Source organism: Lagenorhynchus albirostris, chromosome 13 (assembly GCF_949774975.1).
Source record: "Lagenorhynchus albirostris chromosome 13, mLagAlb1.1, whole genome shotgun sequence".
Lineage (NCBI taxonomy): Eukaryota > Metazoa > Chordata > Mammalia > Artiodactyla > Delphinidae > Lagenorhynchus > Lagenorhynchus albirostris.
Genome location: NC_083107.1, coordinates 64,852,193 through 64,873,041, shown reverse-complemented (window position 1 = coordinate 64,873,041; position 20,849 = coordinate 64,852,193). Strand labels below are relative to the sequence as shown.

General features: G+C 48.0%; 1 protein-coding gene across 1 annotated transcript in view; it reads right to left on the bottom strand.

Annotated features, from left to right (window-relative positions):
• The window catches only part of GALNT14 (polypeptide N-acetylgalactosaminyltransferase 14), a 224,251-nt gene extending 221,658 nt beyond the window's left edge, over window positions 1-2,593 (bottom strand). The window contains exon 1 of the mRNA XM_060168701.1: window positions 2,465-2,593. Coding sequence (XP_060024684.1) covers window positions 2,465-2,593 — 129 coding nt within the window. The remainder of the gene's footprint in view (window positions 1-2,464) is intronic.
• Window positions 2,594-20,849: the final 18,256 nt, after the last annotated feature.

The window sequence follows — 20,849 nt, the reverse complement described above, 5'->3', positions numbered from 1 at the left end:
GGTACATATACACTAAGATACAGAGGGCTGCTCATCCATCAGACACAAAGTACACCCACACATATATGAATACACACAACACATATATGTAGACACAAAAAGGCATAATACAGGTGAAAGACAGGAAGAAGAAATCTACTAACAAAAAAGGGTGACCAATAATAACAATTATCAAGATTTTTGAAGTCTAGAGAATTCATGGTTATAAAGGATACAGAAAATGAGGGAAAAGGAAGATACTAAGACAAAGAGCAAGTGACCGCGCAGCACTATGTCCGGACTTCTGACATTAGACCACTGCCCCCGCACCGTGCCGCTACTCCTTTGTTTGCAATTCTGCCTCAACCAGGAACTTGTGAGAGCCGCCCCCACCAAACGGCAGGGGCACAGTGTATTCATCACAGCCGCCCCCAAACCTAGCACAGAGCCTGGCCTGTGGCTGCATTCGATCAATGTGTGCTCAGCGCTCGCCAGGATGAGAAGAGGCCGGAAAAGAAGACGGAAAAAGTGCACAAAGAAGGAAACAGATCTCTTGTCCCAGCTCCCTGGTGTAGACTAGAATAAGCAAGCTTAAGGTAATGAGGTTCAACGCAAAACAGAGAGAGTTCATGCCCCCACGGGCATCATTAACCTCACAAGGAGAAGAATCACCCAGGGAAAAAGACGAAAAGCTCTCCAGATCTATGAGCTCTCCAGATCTCACCCACCTCAGACCTCTTTAGGTCTGAGGTGAGTGAGAAAATTGATGCAGTGGGATGAAGGCTGTTTGAAATCATCAGTCTGACCTCATCACTCCCCTGCTTAGTACACCTCCAAGGTTCCCTGGTACCCACAAGGTCCTACCCAACAGGACCGTTACACATCTTCCCAACCTCATCCCTGCCATTGGCCACATGCTTTGACACCAAACTCACCCAGTGTGCTGTGTAATTCCTCTCAGCCTGTTTGGTGCAATTAACCTCTACCTGGAATGCCCTCCCTACCTACTGGCAAACCTACTGTTCATCCTTCTCAACTCAGTTCCCTTATGTCCTCTTCCTCCTCCAGGAAGTCCCCAGGCTCCCATGACGCCCAGTGCACTGAGGCATTGTAGCCCTCAGCACACTGTATGGTCCTGGTCTATTCCTGGGCAGATCCCCCTACTGCAGAGAACAAGTTCTGCATCTCTGTACCCACTGTACCTAGCACACTGCCTGGCACATGGCAGATCATCAATAAATGATTGTGGAATTCAACAGAGCACTGGCAAGATTCCAAAACATAAGTGACCAGAGACTTAGTTAAAAGGCAATCTCAAAGGCAACTTGATATAGTGGAAAGACCCTGAATATCGGAGGTCTGAGTTCAAACCAGTAGTGTCCTAAGGCAAGGTACTTAAAGACTGAACCGGTTTCCTAATCTACGGAATTAGGAGAATCCTACCCAACTCATACAACTACTTATAAAGAAGCACCCACTATGTACCTTGCACCTAGTAGGTGCTCTGCACTGTACTTACTGGGAGCCTCCCCTCTCTCCCCCTTCCCCCATTATTTTCTGTCTCCAGCTTGGGACCGTAAATCTTCTCCAAGGGCTTTTTCGCGGTCGCTGGAGGACCTCTCTGGACCCAGTTCATACACGTTTCCTGGCTGGTCAGGAAACCCCCTGAGGCCTCCTTTTTCTGTGTCCTACAGCCAGGTCTGTGGAAGAGGAGACCGAGGAATAGGGGCTCTGAATAAAGGTAAGACGGAGCCTTGCGGCTCCGCTCATATGAACCGACTGGGCAGGAGTTGGAAAAGCCACTTGGATTCTCATTTCCCCAACTCCCCACCAATACCAAGGCGTCTGTTTTTACAGGCTCTTTAGTGATGTTCAGGGCACATTCAATTCAACTTCCAATGCAGCTGGAGGGATCGAGGAAAATTACAAAGCAGGGGTGGCGAAAGGAAGCAACCGCCCGGGAGGCTGCAGGGCGCTCTCCCGCGCCGCACAAGCGCGCGCGGCGCACCCTCGGTCTCCGGCCTCCCCCGGTCGGGCCTGGCAGCTGAGGCAAGGAAGGAGATCAGCGCGACCGCCCGATTTCTCGCGGGCGCCAGCACCTGCCGGCCCTGCCACCCGACCCCACCACCGGCGACTCTCTCGCGGCGTCCACGGACGGCCACCCCCTGGGCTGCTCGACCGTAGTGCCCCCGCCGCCCAAGGACCCCGGCGCGCTGCCCAAGTTGAGAGCCCCCCTCTGCCCGCCAGCGCGCCCACCATCCACACCCACTCCCACTCCCACTTACACACGGCGCGGGGCCAGGGATGCCCCTGAGCTTTTTGAAATCCAGAAACATCACACTGCAGCCGCATCCGGCGCCCGGTTACCTGCTCGCAGCACCCAGACCCCAGCCCTGGCTTCCCGGGAGCCCGCAAACCCGGCGCGCGAGCTGCGCGCCCTCCGGCCAACCACTGCCCCGCGCCCGGCGCGCCGCCAAACCAGTACCTTGGGGGTCTGCACTTCAGGTCCCGCCGGCACCTCCAACTTCTTCTTGGTTACCCAGAAGAACAGCAGCACGGTGATCCAGAGAACCCCGAAGATCGGCAGCACCAGGCGGCGAGTCAGACGCCGCATGGTCCCTCTTGCCTTCTCCTCTCGGCGGCGCTGCGCCCGTGGGGCACCCCCTGGCGGTCAGGGTCGGCGGGGCAGGAGTCCTCAGAGCGCCCTGCTCCCGGGAGCGCTAGCCCCGGGATCCGGGTGGAGGGCCGGTGGGATCCTACCAGGCGCCCCGCCCTCTTGGGAGAAAAGAGAGCAGGGGTGGTGGCCACACGGTGCCCCGAGGCGCGGCAGGGAAGGGCCGAGGGGCAGCCAAGCTGGACGCCCGCTCCAGCCGGAGAAGCGCGGTGGCCGCAGAGATGCTTCCCGCGCCGCCGCCGTTGCCGCCGCCTCGGCAGCCGCCGCGAGGGAAACTGACTCGAGCTGTGGGGAGCGAGGAATCCGAGGCTGTGCCCGGCACCCCGGGAGGAACACGACGGGGGAGGAACAGCGAAGGGGGAGGGAGGGCCGACAGACAGACCGACTCCGAGGGAGCCCGGGCAGGAGCAAACGGGGCTCTGAGAGGGGCGCTACCGCCGCCCGCCCACCGAGGCGCCGGGTGCTGTTCTGGGGTCGCCCACGGCGAGCCCTGGGCGCAGCTCCCGGGCCATACTGGGATGGGGCGGGGCGGGAAAGGTGCGTCCCCGAGACCCGCCACCCCCAGCTGCGAGCTGGGATCCAAGAGCCAGCCGGCGCCAGGAGGAGCTGTGCTTGGGAGGACTTTCCGGCTCGCCGCCGGGGTCTGCACGTGGCGCTCACAGCCCGGTCCCGCCCTTTGGGCTCCCGCCCTATGGGAGCTGACGCTGAGACCTTGGGCCGCTGGCGGGGCTACTGCCCCACCCGCAGGCCACGCTCCTGGCCGCTCAGGGCCAAGGCAGAGTTCAGCCAGCTCCCCAGGGTGCTTCTCTGCCTGCCTGCAGCTGCCTGACAACTTTTTCTGCTTAATGGAACGCTGAGTTGGTCTAAATTTAACTTTAAAGAAATCCTTTTAAAAATTAAGGTGTAATTATCTCCCGTAAGGGTTTTCTCTCCCTATAAGGCCCAGGGCTCTGTGCTTGCAGAAAGGGGGTGGGGGATGGAGTCCAAAGCTGGGTCAACCACATGGGGTTCTTGGAAAGTGGTTTTGGGGCAGGGGGGTACTGAGCACAGAGGGTTATCTTTCAAAAACCCCTTTTCCCAAATGCCTTCTGGAAGTGCATCCTCCTTCCTCCTGAAGATTAAAACTACTTGAGTCCAGAGTCAGAGCAAAGTGTGAATTGGATTCCCCGTGTGGGTCTCAGCTGGGCTGGAATGATGGTGATATCACTGGACTAGGGGGTTCCTGGCCCGGGTCAGCCACACTAGCTGTGTGAATCTTGGGGAAGTCCTTTACCTTCCCGGAGCCTTAGATTCCTCATCTGTAATATGGGGATGATACTACCTCCTCTGAAAAGTGAATGAATAGTTGTGAAAGCTAAATGCAAGGTGCTGGTGTTACCTGATCATCTCATCCCTCAAAGAGGGAAAGAAAGAAACCTTGCTCTCCCTGGGGAACAGCGTCCTATGATGTCTGCCGCCTGAGTTGGAGGGATGCTCAGCTCATCAAGTTGCCTGGGGAGGTGAAAGCTGCATCTACTACTGCAGCCATCATCCTCCCTGCCTCTCCCTACAGAGCTCAGCATGGGGAGGTAGCGCAGGTGTAAAGCACGGCTCCAGAGTTCATTCTGCAGTAAGATGGAGTCAGCAAAAAGTGCAGTCAGAAATGGAGGAATCTGCTGAAAACCCCTGTGTTTGGTACCTTGTCTTTCAGTCACAGGGCAGTCCTTTCTCGTAGCCCCAGAGTGTTCTCGGCCAGGCTATAGATGAGAAGTTTTTGGTTAGGAACAAAGGTGGAAATCAAACAGCCCAGAAAAGCTGAGCACTCTTGCCGGCCCACCTCAAGATTCAGCTGAGCTCTCAGACCATCCCACAGAACCCTGGGGATGGTCTAGGATCTGCCTTTATTAGAACTCTGAAAGGTTGAGGTAGGCTTCCCAGCCACTGCTTTGGCTGGGCAAAGGTTCAGGTAGATCGTGGTCATGGGAGGGGTGGGGGCAGCAGCAAGAGAACCCCTCTCTGCAGCATCTTGAGCTTCCTGGATCCTTCCAGGAGCCTCACCCTGGACCTGCAGGCTGGGGCCTGCAAAGTGCTCTGCTGTGCAGGGGAGCCCCGGGCAAGCCGCTGAGGTGCTGTCGGCTCCAGGCTCCAGGCTCCAGCGCTTTGTGATGCTGCTTCTGAGTACCAGATGGCGAACAGTTACACAACACCGCCGAGCTTTAGAGATGGTGCAGCACCACACCACCTGCTGCTCAGGTGTAAGGTGCTTTGTGCTGTTTGGCACCTGGGGAAACTGAGGCCTTGGGTCTCTCATGGCAGCTCCCTGCAGGGCCTGTGGTGCCTGGGGCAGCAGGGATTGCCTTCCAAGATGCTTGCTTCTTGATTACTATTTTGTCCTCCATTCAAGTGCAGAAGATTCCCTGGGCCTATGAGGGCTGTGAAGGGAATCCAGTTTCGCCAAGTGTCATTACCTGATCCAGCCAAAAGGCATATTATTCTGGGTTGTCAAGCCAGTCACTGTCATTAGGGTTGAAACTGATTTCAGTTGGGACTTCAAACATCTGGAAGCCAGGTGAGTCTCTATGCAGGGTCCAGCCCTTTAAGTCTCTCCCAGCCTATTCAGGGGTCCCCCGGCTATTTAAAACTTTAATATCCACCTTAAGTAATGCAGAGCACAGTTAATCCCAGTGGGGGATTAGCTATCATTGGTGATTAATCCAAGTTACTTTTTTCTCATCACAGCCTATATGGGGAGGAAAAGCTCCTAGCAAAAGATTTAACACGGCAGGAAAATAAGCAAAATAAGAACATTCTGAATTAGTACTATCCTGGTGCCCTAAAATGGATCGACCTCTGGTCTCTATAGTCTGGAGCAAATTCCTGATTTCTCGGGGTCTGTTTCCCCATTCCTAACGTCATACCCTCTCAAAGGCCTTCCAGCTCACACGTATGGGGTTGTAGCCTTCCTCGTCCCTGAATTGGGACTCTTTTTGGCCACTCCTGTCGTTAGCAAGCTCTCTCCTAGCAGCCGAAGTCATTAGAGAGCGAATTGGGTATTGGAGCAGATGTGAGTCATTCGAGTTAGTATAAAAACTGTGGAATAAAACCCATTATGGGCCCAGAAAGCTGTGTAAAGCGGCACATGGAGCCAATGTAAGCCGGGAATGGGAGGAAGCTGTGAAGTCCGGTACATATGCTCTCCGGTGCCTTTTGCTGTGGGTTTTCACACTTTGCTTCTGGTTGCCTTTAGCTGTCCCCCTGTCACTCTCACTCAGCTCACTGCAGAGGCTGCAGCCTTTTGTTCCTTTCGGATCTGATCCCCCATATCCCTGCTCTCTGCCCACTGCATGACTTCAGTGAGAGTGTGTGTGTGCATGTGTGTCTTCCATCTGCATGCTTATTAGACCTGCCACCACCAGTGAGATGCCCTCTGTGCCCAGCCTAATGAGACTGTACCCACAGAGGCCCGGCAGCTTCCTGGTGAGGGCTTTACCCCTTCTGGGCCGCAGGGAAATGTAACTGAGAGCAGGGCAGACTGGAGCACGGCGATGAGCTGAGACACATGCATACGGGCCCAGCACTGGAAAGGGTCTCCAGCAGCAAAAGGGGCAGCAGCAGGAATCAGAGATGTCTGTCTTTATTCCACAGTCGTACAGACACAGGTCTTTGGGCCTGATCCTGCAGCCTGCTTTATTCAAGTTCTTTATTCACCTGTAAATAATACATCAGCTCCCTTTCTCTCTGTGTTCCTCCCCTCTTTCCTTGCCACTGTAGACTCTGTCAAACTGTATGTCCCGAGTCTCCTGCGAGGCCTTTTTATAAAGTGAGTGATAGAATAGTTTAGGCTGTGTGGTAAATGAGAATGAGCTGTTACCAACCTTCTTACTTCCTCTCTCTGCCACACTGGTGCATCTTTGTCAAAAGAATAAAGCCAGCCGCCGACTTTTCCTCTCATCTTCGCCACGTAGATGGGTGGCTTTATCTAAGGGATCTGAGACTCACCTTTCTGGATCTTTCTCCATCCATTAAACACCTCCTTTCACCATCCTACTACCCTCAACCCCGCCTCCCTTTTTTTTTTCTTATGTACCACGGTATAATTTGCTTCCTGGAAAGGGATTTATATCTTTGCATTTCAAAAGCCTGCTCCTTTCTTTCATTATTTGACGTGCCCCCAAACTTTCTTTGTTCCTCACCCAAATGCCAAGTATAAAACTCACCATTGCTGCAATGATATGCCTTTGCTGGTTGTGAAAATGGTTTGATCTTCAGTGATGGTGTCCTGCAGTGACCTGAGCCATGGACCACCTCTCCCACATAGAAAATGTAAAGTTCTAGCAGCATGAAGGGATGACCCAATTAGCTTAAAGAAAAGGAGAGGAATATTCTTTAACTTGAATTACGTGGCAGGAAAGAGGGGAGCAGGGGCAGAAGAAGAAATGGAGGGATCCGAAGACAGATATCATTCATTCCCCAGGACCCAGAGTTCACACAGCCACGTCTCATCACCACCTGCATCATCTGTGACAAATCAAAGACAGTCCTTCTTGGCAGGCTTCAGTTTAGAGGCATCAGTGAAAGGTAGAAGGGGGCTGGAGAGCTCAAATCCTGGAAGGAATGGAAACAGGGTGAGTCCTCTCCAATCTGGCAGGAATTTCAACAGGAGAGGAGCCACGCATGCCCAGGGGTGGAAATGGGACAAATCTGGTTCCCAGGACAAGCTGCTATGGCCAGTAGCAGATTTTGTGATCAAGTCATTAGTGGGTGTTGCACATTGAGCAGGGTGACTACATGCCCCAGTTTGCTTAGGGCAGTCCTGGTTTATTCCTATTTTCCTGGCATAATTATTAATAGTGCCCCCTTTCACTTTCAAGAAATTCATATTTTAGGCAATAAATTAGATGGCCACTGTAATGGACAGGAGGACTCCAGTGATGTCGCCAAAAAAAGATTGATGTCCTTAGGTGACAAAAGGGTCTTTGCTGTTCAAGTTCTTCTGTGGGTGCGCTGAGTGTGGGATAGCCTAAATGTTCCTGTGGGGCACAATTCTGAGTGAACGATAATCAAAACATTTGTTCAAAGGAGAGACGATGTAGACAAATCGCACTGGCTTTAAATGGGAAATCATTGTGTTGCCCGTATCAGTCAAAGGCTGTCTGATTCTATCCACCCAACTGAAGGAACTTTATCCACCTAGCAGCTCACACATCTCAGGAAGCAGCCAGGCTCCTGGCACAGATGTCTCTTCAAAGGTCAGGAGGTTCCTGACATCAGACTCTTAATTATCCCTCCAACCCTCTCTTCCTCTACCCACCGTAACTCCGTGGGCCATGAATGAGTGAAACGGTATGAGATCAATGAAAACAATGAAACTGACATTCAACCTTCTTGTCGAGGACACAGCGGGAAGGGGCTGGGTCCATGTCGGACTCACAAGGAAGCAGATCATTGCCAATGCAGATGAAGCGGTACCAGAGTTTTCCAACTTCTCAAAAGAAACACAAGTCCAACTTCGTGATATCGCCTGGATTTTAACTGTTGTTAACTAATTCAATTCCCACCCCCTCTCCGAAAAACTAGGTGGGCTAAACTAAACAGGTCTGCAGACTGGATCCAGCCTCCTGCTCGCCAGTTTACAACCGGTACTTCAGCCACAAATGCTTCAATAAGCACTATTTCCTGTTTACCATCAGTCTACTAACTTAGAACAGATACACCCAGCCAAGACAAAGGGGAAATAGTGGAGCAGACTCTATTAGAGTCAGAAGGGGCCTTGGAGACCATCTAGTTCAATGCTTCTTATTTTGTAATTGAGGCAAGTAGAGCTCAGAGAAGCTACCTGATCTATTTCCAGCAACACAACAAGTTCATCAGTAGAGCTTGCGTTATAACGCATCTACCCCGAACCCCCAATTCTCCCAAGTGACACCCCTCACTAGGTTCAATAGACCAAGTGAAACAGGGAATGGAGACATTTTGGGGGCTAACACGCCCATAAGTTTCCAGGTAATCAGCAATCAACAGAGACATTGTAGGCACAGATTCTGGGCAATTTGCTGCGAGTAATATAAATAAATACAAGCCTGGGGCTTCCCTGGTGGCGCAGTGGCTGAGAGTCCGCCTGCCGATGCAGGGGAGACGGGTCCGTGCCCCGGTCTGGGAAGATCCCACATTCCGCGGAGCGGCTGGGCCCGTGAGCCATGGCCACTGGGCCTGCGCGTCCGGGGCCTGTGCTCCGCAACGGGAGAGGCCACAACAGTGAGAGGCCCGTGTAATGCAAAAAAATAAAATAAAATAAAATAAAAAAATACAAGCCTGTTCCCAACTCTTCAAGAAAGTGTAAGCTGGTGATTAGGATGCAGGTTGAGCGCCCAAAGATCTGGTTCATCCTTTCTGTTGAGTTTCCATTGAGTAATGATAGGAGTCCAGGTAGAGGCGCTTCAGTCCACCTGAGAACGAGCTACATTGCAACAGGAAAGTCGTTTTTGTAGCCATACTGCTCACCTGTCTTCAGTTTCCCTCATTAAGTGCTGTACAAATATTAATTAAACAGAGATTATTTGAAAAGTTCTTTTAGCATTTGAACTCAGCTGGGCTGCATCAGAAGATGATATTAAAATCATCCCCCTGCTGGCAGAATGTTGTTCTTTTCAAATAAAAATTCTTTCCCTTTTGCAGTCCCCTCTACACCATAGGCAATTTATTTTGCCCATCCTCTGGCTGTTTCACCCTTGGTGTCATCATTTTCCTGAGACAACTGAAAATAATATTTCTCTTGTGCTCCAAAGAGCCAAATTCCTTTTTTCTGGCTTGATCCGAAGAAGGAGGGTTTGCGCGGTAATAGAAAAAGACACCTGACGCACAGGCCAAGCACAAATCCTCTGGGAGAAATAATGCATCTCTTGGGAAAAGAAATAGCTCATACTTATGAGGTAGCAGATTTTCAATTTATAATGGTCTTCCATTTCCTTTGATTGCCAGGATAACTGCATTCCAGAAAGTTTGGGCTTTTTGTATGTGAGGCAGACCTGCCTCTGGGATCTGGAAGGTAGATTCAAAAGGGATGAGTGATAAATAAGCATCCGTCCCCATCCCCCTGCACCACCGTCCCAGGGGTTTGAAGCAATGCAGATCAAAGGGTTAAAATCCATTACCCAGAGAGATGGCGAAGTTCCTCTCAGTGATTTCTTCCCTCAACACTGCTCTCAGGCCTGAATTCCAAATTGATTTCCTTAATAACTATTAAAGATCTTTTTAATTAAACCGGGCATCCTCTTCCTTGGCAAACTTTTCTTGATGACGTCTCTGGTTAATTCAAGGTTTAAGCTGCAGAGACGTATTACATAAGAACATGGGAAGCTGCTTTGTGGCGTGTTGATGAAGGGCGCTGCTGGTTCTTGCTGCAAGAAACCAGGGCGGCACCAAAGGGCAGCTCCTGGCTTCCTTTATAGGGGTGTAGGAAGTCCCAGAACATGTTCGTAATAAAGGTAGTTGGGGGAGGGGGGAGTGTTCACTTTTCTGTTTCCCAAGGTTCAGTTTCTCCTTTCAGGCATTCCGGGTAAGGGTGCATCAAGTGTTTTTCATTAAAAGCATGATTCATTCGGATCATAATTCACTGAGACTAACAAGACATTTTTACCTTTTCATCCAAAATTCCTGAGGTAGGAATACACTTGGCAGTCAGAGAACGACGAACAAAGGCCTCTTTTCACCCATCAACAAAATGCAGTCACCTCTACAATAGAATGTAGCAGGTTTTCACGAGAAGGGAAAAAAAATCGTATATGGGTTTGCAATAGTAAATTGCTCTGATCCATTCACCTTCTTTGTCCTGGTTCCCTGTTTTCATTTTTTTTCCACCAGGACCCCTATTTTAAAATGACAGAACAGAGTAAGGTGTGCAGGATATCTTTAAGGAACAGAACTTTTCTTTCTGCAAAGTTAAATAGCTCTTCAGTTGGGAATCAAACCTATGACCTTGGCTTTGTGGTCATTGTGGTCTAAAATATGGGTCTCAAACCTAGATGTGCATTAGAATTACCTCTGATGTACATTAGAATTATATCTGTTAAATCAGATGCCTGTGTCTTGTCCTAAGCCTGCTGAAATTCTGTGGGTGATGTTTCTAGGCACCTAAGTTTGGGAACCACTGGACTAGTCACTATCTTCAAATTGAGTCAGTATCACCTCTTAGGTCTTCCTGGAAATGTTGAAGATGGTTTATTATTTCAATACTTTGGTCTTATAGATGACTCAGACAAGCAAAACAGAGCAACGGGAAATAGAACCTCACCAGTACTGCTGAGGAAAAGTGATTCCAATTCTGACAAGACACCAAGCAGGGAATTTAAAAGATTTTTTCACTCACACATTGTCATTGGTCAGTGGCTCACAGCTCCACGTCAGTGGGCTCAAACCATTAGAGAGAATCAGGATCACCTGGAAAACTTGTTTTACTAGTCATTTTACTATAAACATTTTTAAACACACAGGAAGTTAGGGTGATAGTCTACTCAACAGCCAGGCGTATAAGATACCTCCCACCAAGATTCAAAAATTAACATTTTGCCATATATGTGTGTACACACACAAGCATGCATCTGTAATTGCTGAACCATTAAAAAGTAAATTACAGACATGATAGGAACACCTAAACAATAACCCAGAAACACTTCATCAAAAAGTCCCCGAAATTAATGGCATCCTGGGCATAACCACGACACCGTGATCACACCTAACTGAATTAAAAATAACTTCCTAAGATCATACAACACGCAGTCTATAACCAAGTTTCTAGGGAACTTCAAAACACAGAACAAAACTAAAAAGCAAACCTTGCTGGCCAGATTTCCAAAAATGTTTATTCCGCTAGGTGATGATCGTTGACTGACTAATTAAGAATGTTTGTCTTGCCAATAACTGAAATGCAGTTCACTCTTTGTACCTGAAAATTGCTTGGCGATTTGCATGGCACTTAACAGTCATTATTTCATGTGATGCTCTTAGCAGTGCTACTCTAAGGTAGATAGGAGCCATGAGGCAACTGGGACCAAGAATTGTTGTCACCTGCCCAGGTCCTGTAGGTAAGTCTCAGTGGCAGCTTGAATTCCAAATCTGGGGTAAGGGGCAAAGCACTGCCTTGAGTCTGGAACTGGGAATCCTGGCTCTCCCTCTGCTTCTAACCCTGCCTATGGGACTTGAAGCATTAGACCAAATTTCTCTGGTCTTCGATGTCTTCACCTGTAAAGTGAGGAACTCAGTCGATTGTCTCTAAGATCCTTTCCACTTCAGTCTCTCTTGGATTCAATGCATTTCTTATTCCTCCTCCTAAATCCTTTACTCATCTCCATTTGGTTCTGCAGACAATGTGTACAGGGTTTTATTGAGTCATAGGGAAATACCCACTGATAAAATGTTGATGAGAAGAGATATATTTGACAAAAGTCTTCCTGCTTGCTATGGCCAAGCATGTCCAGGTCCCTTAAACTCAAGGAGGGTGTGAACCAATATTGAGAAATTCCTTCACTAAGTCACACGGCACAGGGGATGTGTGAGGATGACTCTCTTTCTTCTGCCTGAACCGGGAAGGTGGCCCTCTGGAGAGAAGCCAGTGGGCCAGGGTGCCAAACATTTGCCTCTGATGCTGGTTGCCTTAAAGCAGCACATGTTAGAGAAAAGGGTGAATCTCTACAGAGGTGCAGGAGCCCATGTCCCCTCTTCCTCACTCCTTGAAAAGAAAACTGCGAAACTCTAAGAACACATTCCTGGCAAAGTCCACAGCTTCTAAACAGAAAGGATAGGTTCAACTAGAGACCACCCCTGTTTCATTAACAAGTGACCCCATCTTCCCTACCCTTCCCTGTATAACGAAGGCTCCAGTTGCCTTAAACCCCTGCCCGGTTCACCCACATCCCCCAGAACTGTTCCACGCAGACCTATGGTCTGACAGGTAAGGACCAGAACTATTTAAAATTCGTCACTTGGAGGAGACTTTAATTTTAATATGGATTGTGTGAATTTTTTACAACCAGACATATTCATGCATTGCTTATGTAATTAAAAATAAATAATTAAAATCTTTGACAGCTGATGGGTTTTTCTCTTTGGTCTCTCAAAGACAAAGCAATCCCCAGGGTGCAGCAAAAGGCTCTGAGGTTTTCACGGGTGTGAGTGTGTGTGTGTGTGCGTGTGTGTGTGTGTGAGAGTTGAAGTGGGATGAGATGGTATGGGCTCATATTTACAGGAACTGAATAGAAATGGTCCGGTGGTGCTCAGACAACAACAGTGATAATGTCTAAGCACTTACATACAGAGCATGGGCACATTAAAGAACAAGATGAAAGCTAAGGCTGCGTAACCGTGGCGAAAGCTGGACCAGTGGTGGGAGGCGGGAGAGAAAGATGTAAAGAACCAGTTCCTCTAATTCTGTCTCTTTCCCTCAGCCTCTCATGACCTCTCTCGGAGTATCCTCTGCTCTTTACCCTCAGTGCTGCCAGACCCGTCCAGTTGGGAGGCGTGTCCTCATAATGTCACTCACATCATCCCCCACCAAGGGTCTGCGCATGCTCCTCCTTCAAAAGTCCGTTTTCCTCATTAGGGAGTTAATCACCACCAGCAGCCCGTCCCAGGGCCCCTCACCTCTGAAGACGCCCTGTCCGCCATGGGAGTCTGATCTGGTGCTACCCCGTCTCAAGCATTCTGTCCACCAACCCTGGATATTGAATTGCCATTTGTTTGCTATGACTTCAATATTTAAGCTTCACCATTTGTGTGTACATGTTAACAGTTTGCTTTAATGCAGCAATTCTTTGCTTTTAAAAAAGCAGCTGGTCCTTGTCCTTTAGGGAAGGAACTCATCCCAGCAGTCAGGCTGACTGCCCTGAAGTCATAGAAGCCATCAGCCTCACAGAGGAGAGTTAAAATCAAGAGCTTCTCTCAAGAAGGAGTCACACACTCTAGGAATGAGCCCTCCTCGTGGAAAGTCAGACAGGGAAGTGACCTGCACGCTCAGCTGGCCGATGCCCTGGTCCTCAGAGGGTCTCTGGGTGATCTGGTTTTAGTGACACAACCCTACCTCCTGGAATCACCTGAGGTGGACAGCATCCCTCAAAACCATGGGACTAGAAAGGACAAGTTTTAAAACCTCAAGACTGGATAAAAGGCATTCAGAACAATGAAGGCAAAGAGGGTCAGGTCAGCCTACACCTGGTGTGACGTGAGCACAGCTGCTGTCAAGCCAGCTTGGCTCAGCAGCTAAGCACACAGACACTGCAGTCAGAGGCCGCGGTTCTAAGCCTACCTTTGCCATCAGCTGCAGACTTTTGTCAAGCCACTGAATCCCTCTGTCCCCCAATGGTCGCCAGCTTGGAGTTGGTCACACAGACCTCTGGTTGTAGTCTGGGATCTGCTGCTTCTTAATTGTGTCATGTGGGCACGTTATATAGCCTTTCTGAGCACCAGTGTTACCATCTGGAAAAAAGTGACATTACGAATATCTCCTTGCAGGGTTGTTGTCAGGATTTAGAAACAACAGATACAAAGCGCCTGGTACAGAAGGTAATCAATATACTAGTCATCCATCACTGCCACCCATGATCATGTGATGATGGCTCGATAAGCTATCACCTTGAGGGCAAGGACTGTGTCTTTTGACCTTGGCGCCCCTCCTCCACCACTTTGTGACATGATGAAAATACTCAACACTGTATTTGTTTGATGAATTTTTTTAAAGCAAGCATCTCCTTCCATTTGATGGACAGAAAGAAGGACTGTGAAGTAGTGGGCTCTGGAAAGAGACGCCAACCCCAGCCCTCACTGGTCATGTCATATTGGCAACTCTGGAGGGCATGTGACGGTGTTTGGCTGCCCCCATCTGAACCCCTTTCCATTGGGGGGGAATTCCCTCCCTGATAAGGGGTGGAAGCAGCCTTTCAGAGGAGTTGAAAGGAGCACTTCCTTTCCTAGCCTCCCTTGCCGCTGCAGCCCACATTTATGCTCTCCTGGTCAGACCACTTGGCCAAATTTTTACATGGAAGCTGACGAGACAAGAAAGAAGGGACAGAGGGCAGTGGGAGTCATGACAGCTGAAAAGCTGAATTTCTGGCACAAAAGAGGAATGGGGCTTGCAAAAATAGCAGAAGCAGTCTAGCCGAGTACCTGCACAAAAATGGCAGTGGTGCGTGTCCTGGCATCTAGTCCTCTGGAAGAGTGGCCGTGGTCTGCTCATCAGACCAGTTCTGCAGTGCAACTGTAGGCATACCTCTGGAAGCTTGGCCCTGGTTCTCTGTGAGCTTCCCCAAATCCTTTTAGTATCCTGTTTCTGCTTTACCAGCCAGAGCAATTTTCTGGAGTTTGCAACCCAGAATCTGACTGATCCAGCAAGGTGCTTACTCTCTGCAGTTGTTTCCCCATCTTTACAACAGGGTTAATTCCTTAGGGATAGAAGAAGATACTATACGTTCAGTGTCTGGCATCAGAGTACTCAGCAAATACTATTTCCTTAAACACAAGTCCAAGAGCAGTCAGAGCCTCAAGCTACAGTGTTACTTATATTCCTTTTTTTTTTTTTTTTTGCGTTACACGGGCCTCTCACTGTTGTGGCCTCTCCCGCTGCGGAGCACAGGCTCCGGACGCGCAGGCTCAGCGGCCATGGCTCACGGGCCCAGCCGCTCCGCGGCATGTGGGATCTTCCCGGACCGGGACACGATCCCGCGTCCCCTGCATTGGCAGGCGGACTCTCAACCACTGCGCCACCAGGGAAGCCCCTATATTCCTTTTTGACATTTGATTACATGTGCATCTTGGGGATCCACACAGTTCTAGAGGGATCCCAGCTTACTGGTTGGTTCTCCAGCTAGAGTGAAAGCAAAAGGCCAGGAATAAACTGTGCCCCAGGTTCACATGCAGAATCATTCAGAGCCATCGAGAGTGATCTGTGTGACCTGTGACTCCAAGATGGGACCAGCTCTTGCCCTCAGTTCAAAGAAATCACAACTAATATCTCCAAGTTTCCCGGAATCCTACAAATGAAATGGGATCATCTTGACATGAATAAATACGCTTTTAATGTTTTCAAGAATATAATTTCTTCCATTTTTAAAATTTGCTAAAACTGGGGATAAGAAACAGTTACATTTATTATCTCTTGTCATCCATTGTGCTCACAGACTGGTTTTCGCTCCTTTGTTAAGGCTCCTGCACCTTCAGAATATTGGCACCAGGTGGAGATAAAGCGCCACGTGCTCTGACTAGGGAGCCTTGACAGAAATTCTAGGTAGCTTGTAACTGCTTTAGACTCACCTTGTGGATTTGCAGATGATTTTGAAATCTGTTAACTACAAGAAAACGAAAGGCACTCAAACTGGCTTAAGCAAAAAGGGGTAATTCATTAGATGTATAGCAGGGTATCTCACAGAACCCAAGGACAGTAAGGACAGCCAGATCTCTAAAGAATCCTTCTCTGCATTTCTCTATGACCACATGAAGCCTTGTCCCTAATCCTCTCAGCCACCCCCCTCATTCTTTCCTCCTAGATAGCTACAGGGATTGTTCGCTTGTTTCACCTTCCCTGTCCCTCTTATCTAAAGCAGCAGCCTCTCAACCCCATCAATCTCTATGGCCCCAGTGGCTTTCTTTTCCTTCATAGCACTTATTACTGCCTGAGCGCATAGCGTGTGTTTAATTATTTTACGTCTCTCCTTTGCCTCACTAGAAAATAGACTCTATGAGGAAAGGGGCTGTGTTTTAGTCACTGTTGTATCACTTGTGTCCAGAAGAGGGTATGGTGCATGGCAGGTGCTCAGTGAATACCTTTGAATGAGGAAAGAAAGAGAGAAGGAAGGAAGGAAGGAAGGAAGGAAGGAAAGAAAGAAAGAAAGAAAGAAAGAAAGAAAGAAAGAAAGAAAGAAAGAAAGAAAGAAAGAAAGAAAGAAAGAAAGAAAGAAAGAAGGAAGGAAGGAAGGAAGGAAGGAAGGAAGGAAGAAAGAGAAAGAGAAAGAAAGAAAGGATGGAAGAAAGAAAGAAAAGCAAGAAAGAAAGAAAGAAAGAAAGAAGGAAAGAAAGAAAGAAGGAAGGAAGGAAGGAAGAGAAAGAGATAGAGAAAGAAAGAAAGGATGGAAGAAAGAAAGAAAAGCAAGAAAGAAATCAAGAAAGAAAGAAAGAAAGAAGGAAAGAAAGAGAGAGAAAGAAAGAAAGAGAAAGGAAGGAAGGAAGAAAGAAAAGCAAGAAAGCAAGAGAAAGAAAGAAAGAAGGAAGGAAGGAAGGAAGAAAGAAAGAGAAAGAGATAGAGAAAGAAAGAAAGGATGGAAGAAAGAAAGAAAAGCAAGAAAGAAATCAAGAAAGAAAGAAAGAGAAAGAAAGGAAGGAAGGAAGGAAGAAAAGCAAGAAAGCGAAAGAAAGAAAGAAAGAATCCTCCTTGCCCCCACCAGTGTTGTTCTCTGCATCTGAGTGCTCATGGAAGACATGGCTACCTAGCACAGATCTCTGTGACCACGCCCTCCTCACTTAAGCTCCTAGTTATCAACTAATTTAGTTTCTTAGTGAGATTCTTGAAGATAAAAAGAATCTAATTGGCTCTGTCCAACCTACAAATGAGTTCCTTTGGAGTCCACCCTAATTCCAAAGACCTTTGCTTGCAGAATGGGGTTCAAAGCACCGAAAGGCAGCCAGGACTGTGGCCAGGAAGGATTTGCATCCCTATGTCAAAAACCATCATGGGCAGAGCCTTGGACAACCAGTCATTGGTTTTCATGATTACATATACGCACGCAAAATTAAATAAAACTCACATGGATGTGTCCTTCTTCATGAATTCCCAACTGTTTCTGCAAAAGCCCTCCTAAGTGAATCTTCTCAGGTGCCCTGATCGGAAGGCTAAACTTTACATGAAACCTGAACCCCAACTCAGCAAGTAAGCTTCTCCCTTGATAAATCTTTCATGCTGTGGTTTCCATCTCTCCTAAGAAACCTTTCAACCATTTTTCTGCTGGTCATCCACGTGGTTATGGGCTGAGCTCTTTTCATCCATAACTCTCCCCCATACCAGTTCTCTCCCCATCTTGTCCCAGTTAGCTTTAAAATGGGACAAAACCTGTACTGTGAAACTCCTTGTTTCTTTCTCACCTACCCCTCACAGAGAAGAAAAGCATCTCAACCAGCTTCCTCTTCACTTTATCTAGAGTGGAGTACGATCACTGCAGTATCGATTAATTAACAGATTCCTGGTCTGGTTGCCCTGGCAATGCTCGCCAAAGCGTCAGAACCCTTCCGGAGCAGCACGTCCAGCAGGAAATTAACTATTTTCTTCACACACGTAAGTCAAGTGCACAGAGCACCTGGTGCAGAGATGGGCACCGAGGGGACACACTGTAAGCACTTGCTGACTAGCTGACAGCACCTCGGCCAACGAAGACGGTGCTGGGTCTGCTGCCTTGAACATCTGAAGGTGTTTAGAGCTGGTGGCTGAGACACCATCTAAGGGGAGTAGCAGCCAGTGTGATTGTACAAGAGCATCAGCGTGGTGCTAACACCTTAGAAATAATCTAGAAGAGCACAGAAAAGGCTATCAGCCCTTTGCCAGGCTAGGCTGCCACTGGACCGGAAGCAGGGGGGGCTAGATTGATTTCTTCTGTACCTGTCGTTTTCACTACCGTCTCTCGAGGCAGCAGAGAAGACTTTCCACGTTGAACCTCAGTCTTGGCAGTTCCCCCAGAGCAGGCCATGAGCCCAACTCATGCTAGGTCAGATGTCCAATCAGGAAAGTCTCCCTCACCCAAGTGTGAGTAACAGAGAACGCTAACTGTATAAATAAACACAAGTACCAGCTTTCAGCTTAGTTATAGACAAGCCTGATACCCCCAGTTTGTTTCTTCTGAAGCTATGTTTATGGCTCCAGTCTTTAGGAAAGGTGAGTCCGCCGAGGTTCATCTCAAATTCAGGTTTAAACTGTTTGCTCCATTACATGCCCAATCACTGACTGCTTCTCACATTTCTTTTGAAGATAAAGAACAGAGAGCTTGAGGTTCACTCAAGCTAGCCTACCTGAAGGAGAGTTTATCGAAAAGATACAGAACTCACAGTCACCTGACCCAGTCAAAGAAGAAGCTAATGTCATAAATACAAGCAAGATGATGGAGCTGGGACTGGGCCAGCTGTGGCCCAAATGGCAGTAGGAGACGGATTTGAGAGACATTATGGGGAAAACCACCAAGAGCATGTAATTTGCTGAGAGAGCCAATGCACATACTTAACCTGTATGAGTTAATCTATTTTACATGACAGAGAGAAACTGGTTGAAGAGGAAGGTAATGTTAACTCTAACCAGGAAAGACGTCATAGGGAATGTGGCTCTGAACTGGGGCTTATTGAAAGATGGGTACATTTGGACATGCAGGAATGGAGGAGAATGGGGACTCCAGATGTCCCCTAGGAATATGTTTCAGGGTTCAGAGGATGGGTCGTCACACTAGTGTACTTTATACATAGCCTTCTAATTACCCAGTGAGGAGTAAAGCCGGAAAAAATAAATCAGGTAATATGGAAAGTGCACAGAGGTATTCATTTAACATTGGCCAATGTGTATCGGGTGTCTCCTCTGTGACAGGCACTGTGATTATACACAAATTGACGTCACACAGGCGCTGCCCTGAAGATGCTTTTGGCCCAAGCTCACCATATTCACAGCCCATGGAACAGTCTCTAAAAGCAGAGTCTGAAGATCACCCGTATCAATGTCACCTGGGCAGCTTGCGCCAAGTGCACATTCCCAGACTTCTCCCAAGACTGACTGAATCTGACTTTCTGAACTAAGACCCCAGAATCTTCCTTTAAAGCAGATTCACCAGGGAGTGTGTATGCATCTCAAGCATGAGAATGGAGTCGGGGGCAGAGGACAGAATAAGTATTTTCCAAGTGACCGTGCCCCATATGTGACAAGCATTTTACATAGTAGTTCATTTAATCCTCCCAACAACACTACCGTGTTTATATTATTATCTCCATTTTACAAAGAAACCAAAACGCAGAGAAGTTAAAGGTTTTACCTAATGATACAACTCATATGTTTTAAAAAATAGAGGTTCCACGGGTGAAATCTCCTCTTTCACAATAGAAATTTTTTTAAGTTCACTATAACAGTCAAAAAATTGAGGCAGACCACCACCTTTCAGCTCACCAACAGAATGACATTAGTCCATTTGATGAAAATGTCCAATGAAGATCTACTGTGATTCTCCCAACAGAGACAAGCAGGTATCGTTCCCATGGGCATCTCCAGGACAGGGGGAGCAGTCAGGGAGAGAAGGAACAGAAGGAATGGGGGGAATCAGAAAAGAAGAAAATAGACTTACAAATTGAAAAACTGAGTCAGGTGGGACCGAAAATCACCAGAAGGGCCACTTGAGGACTCCCATGCTATCACTTGGCAAAGTCATTGATTTGCAGATAAAACTGCTTCCCCTTAGCACTGAGATTCAGTGGGAACTCAGTGGTCCAGAAGTATAGACCGTGCAGAGCCACTTCGAACAGGGAGAAACAGCAAGCAAAAATATCAACACTCTTTCTTCCCCCTCTACCGCCATTTCAGTATAACCTCCTGGGTCAGGCACTCCCTGATCCTTCCCAGATTGCAGACCATACTCAGCAAAGTAGACACAAACCCAGAGAACCAAATCTACAATGACACCACTGGGAGTTAAGAGGAGAGAACTGCCAGCTAGAATAAGTAGGACTGAGCCTGCAGCAGACAACAATGGACGTTTAATTTCATCATGCAGGAGAAGATTGGCAAGCATGTCCCAACTGGAGCGGATTATTGCAGTGGAGGTGAAATATTTCATAGGATATTTTCAGAGGGAGATGCATGCAGAGGAAACTGTTCCAAATATATATAGTTTAAAATATCTTTGCAGTAACAAGCTAGGTAGGAGCATGTGGGTAATTGATACATACGCATGAGAGCATAATTAAGAACTATAAGACCTGGAAGATTTTCAAGCTCTATGGCAATTATAAATGATGAAAAAGTACGCTTTCTTGGGGTGTAGGGCTATTATTCAAGCATCTCGCCTCATTATAAGAGCTGGAACTTACATAGCACTGCACAGAAATGGAATAAACAAGGGGTGACTTGTCATAAACTAATAATGACTCCCGGCTTTGTGTTTCTCCAAGAGTCATCCCACACAAGATCTTATTGGATCCCTACATGTATTAGTTTTCTATG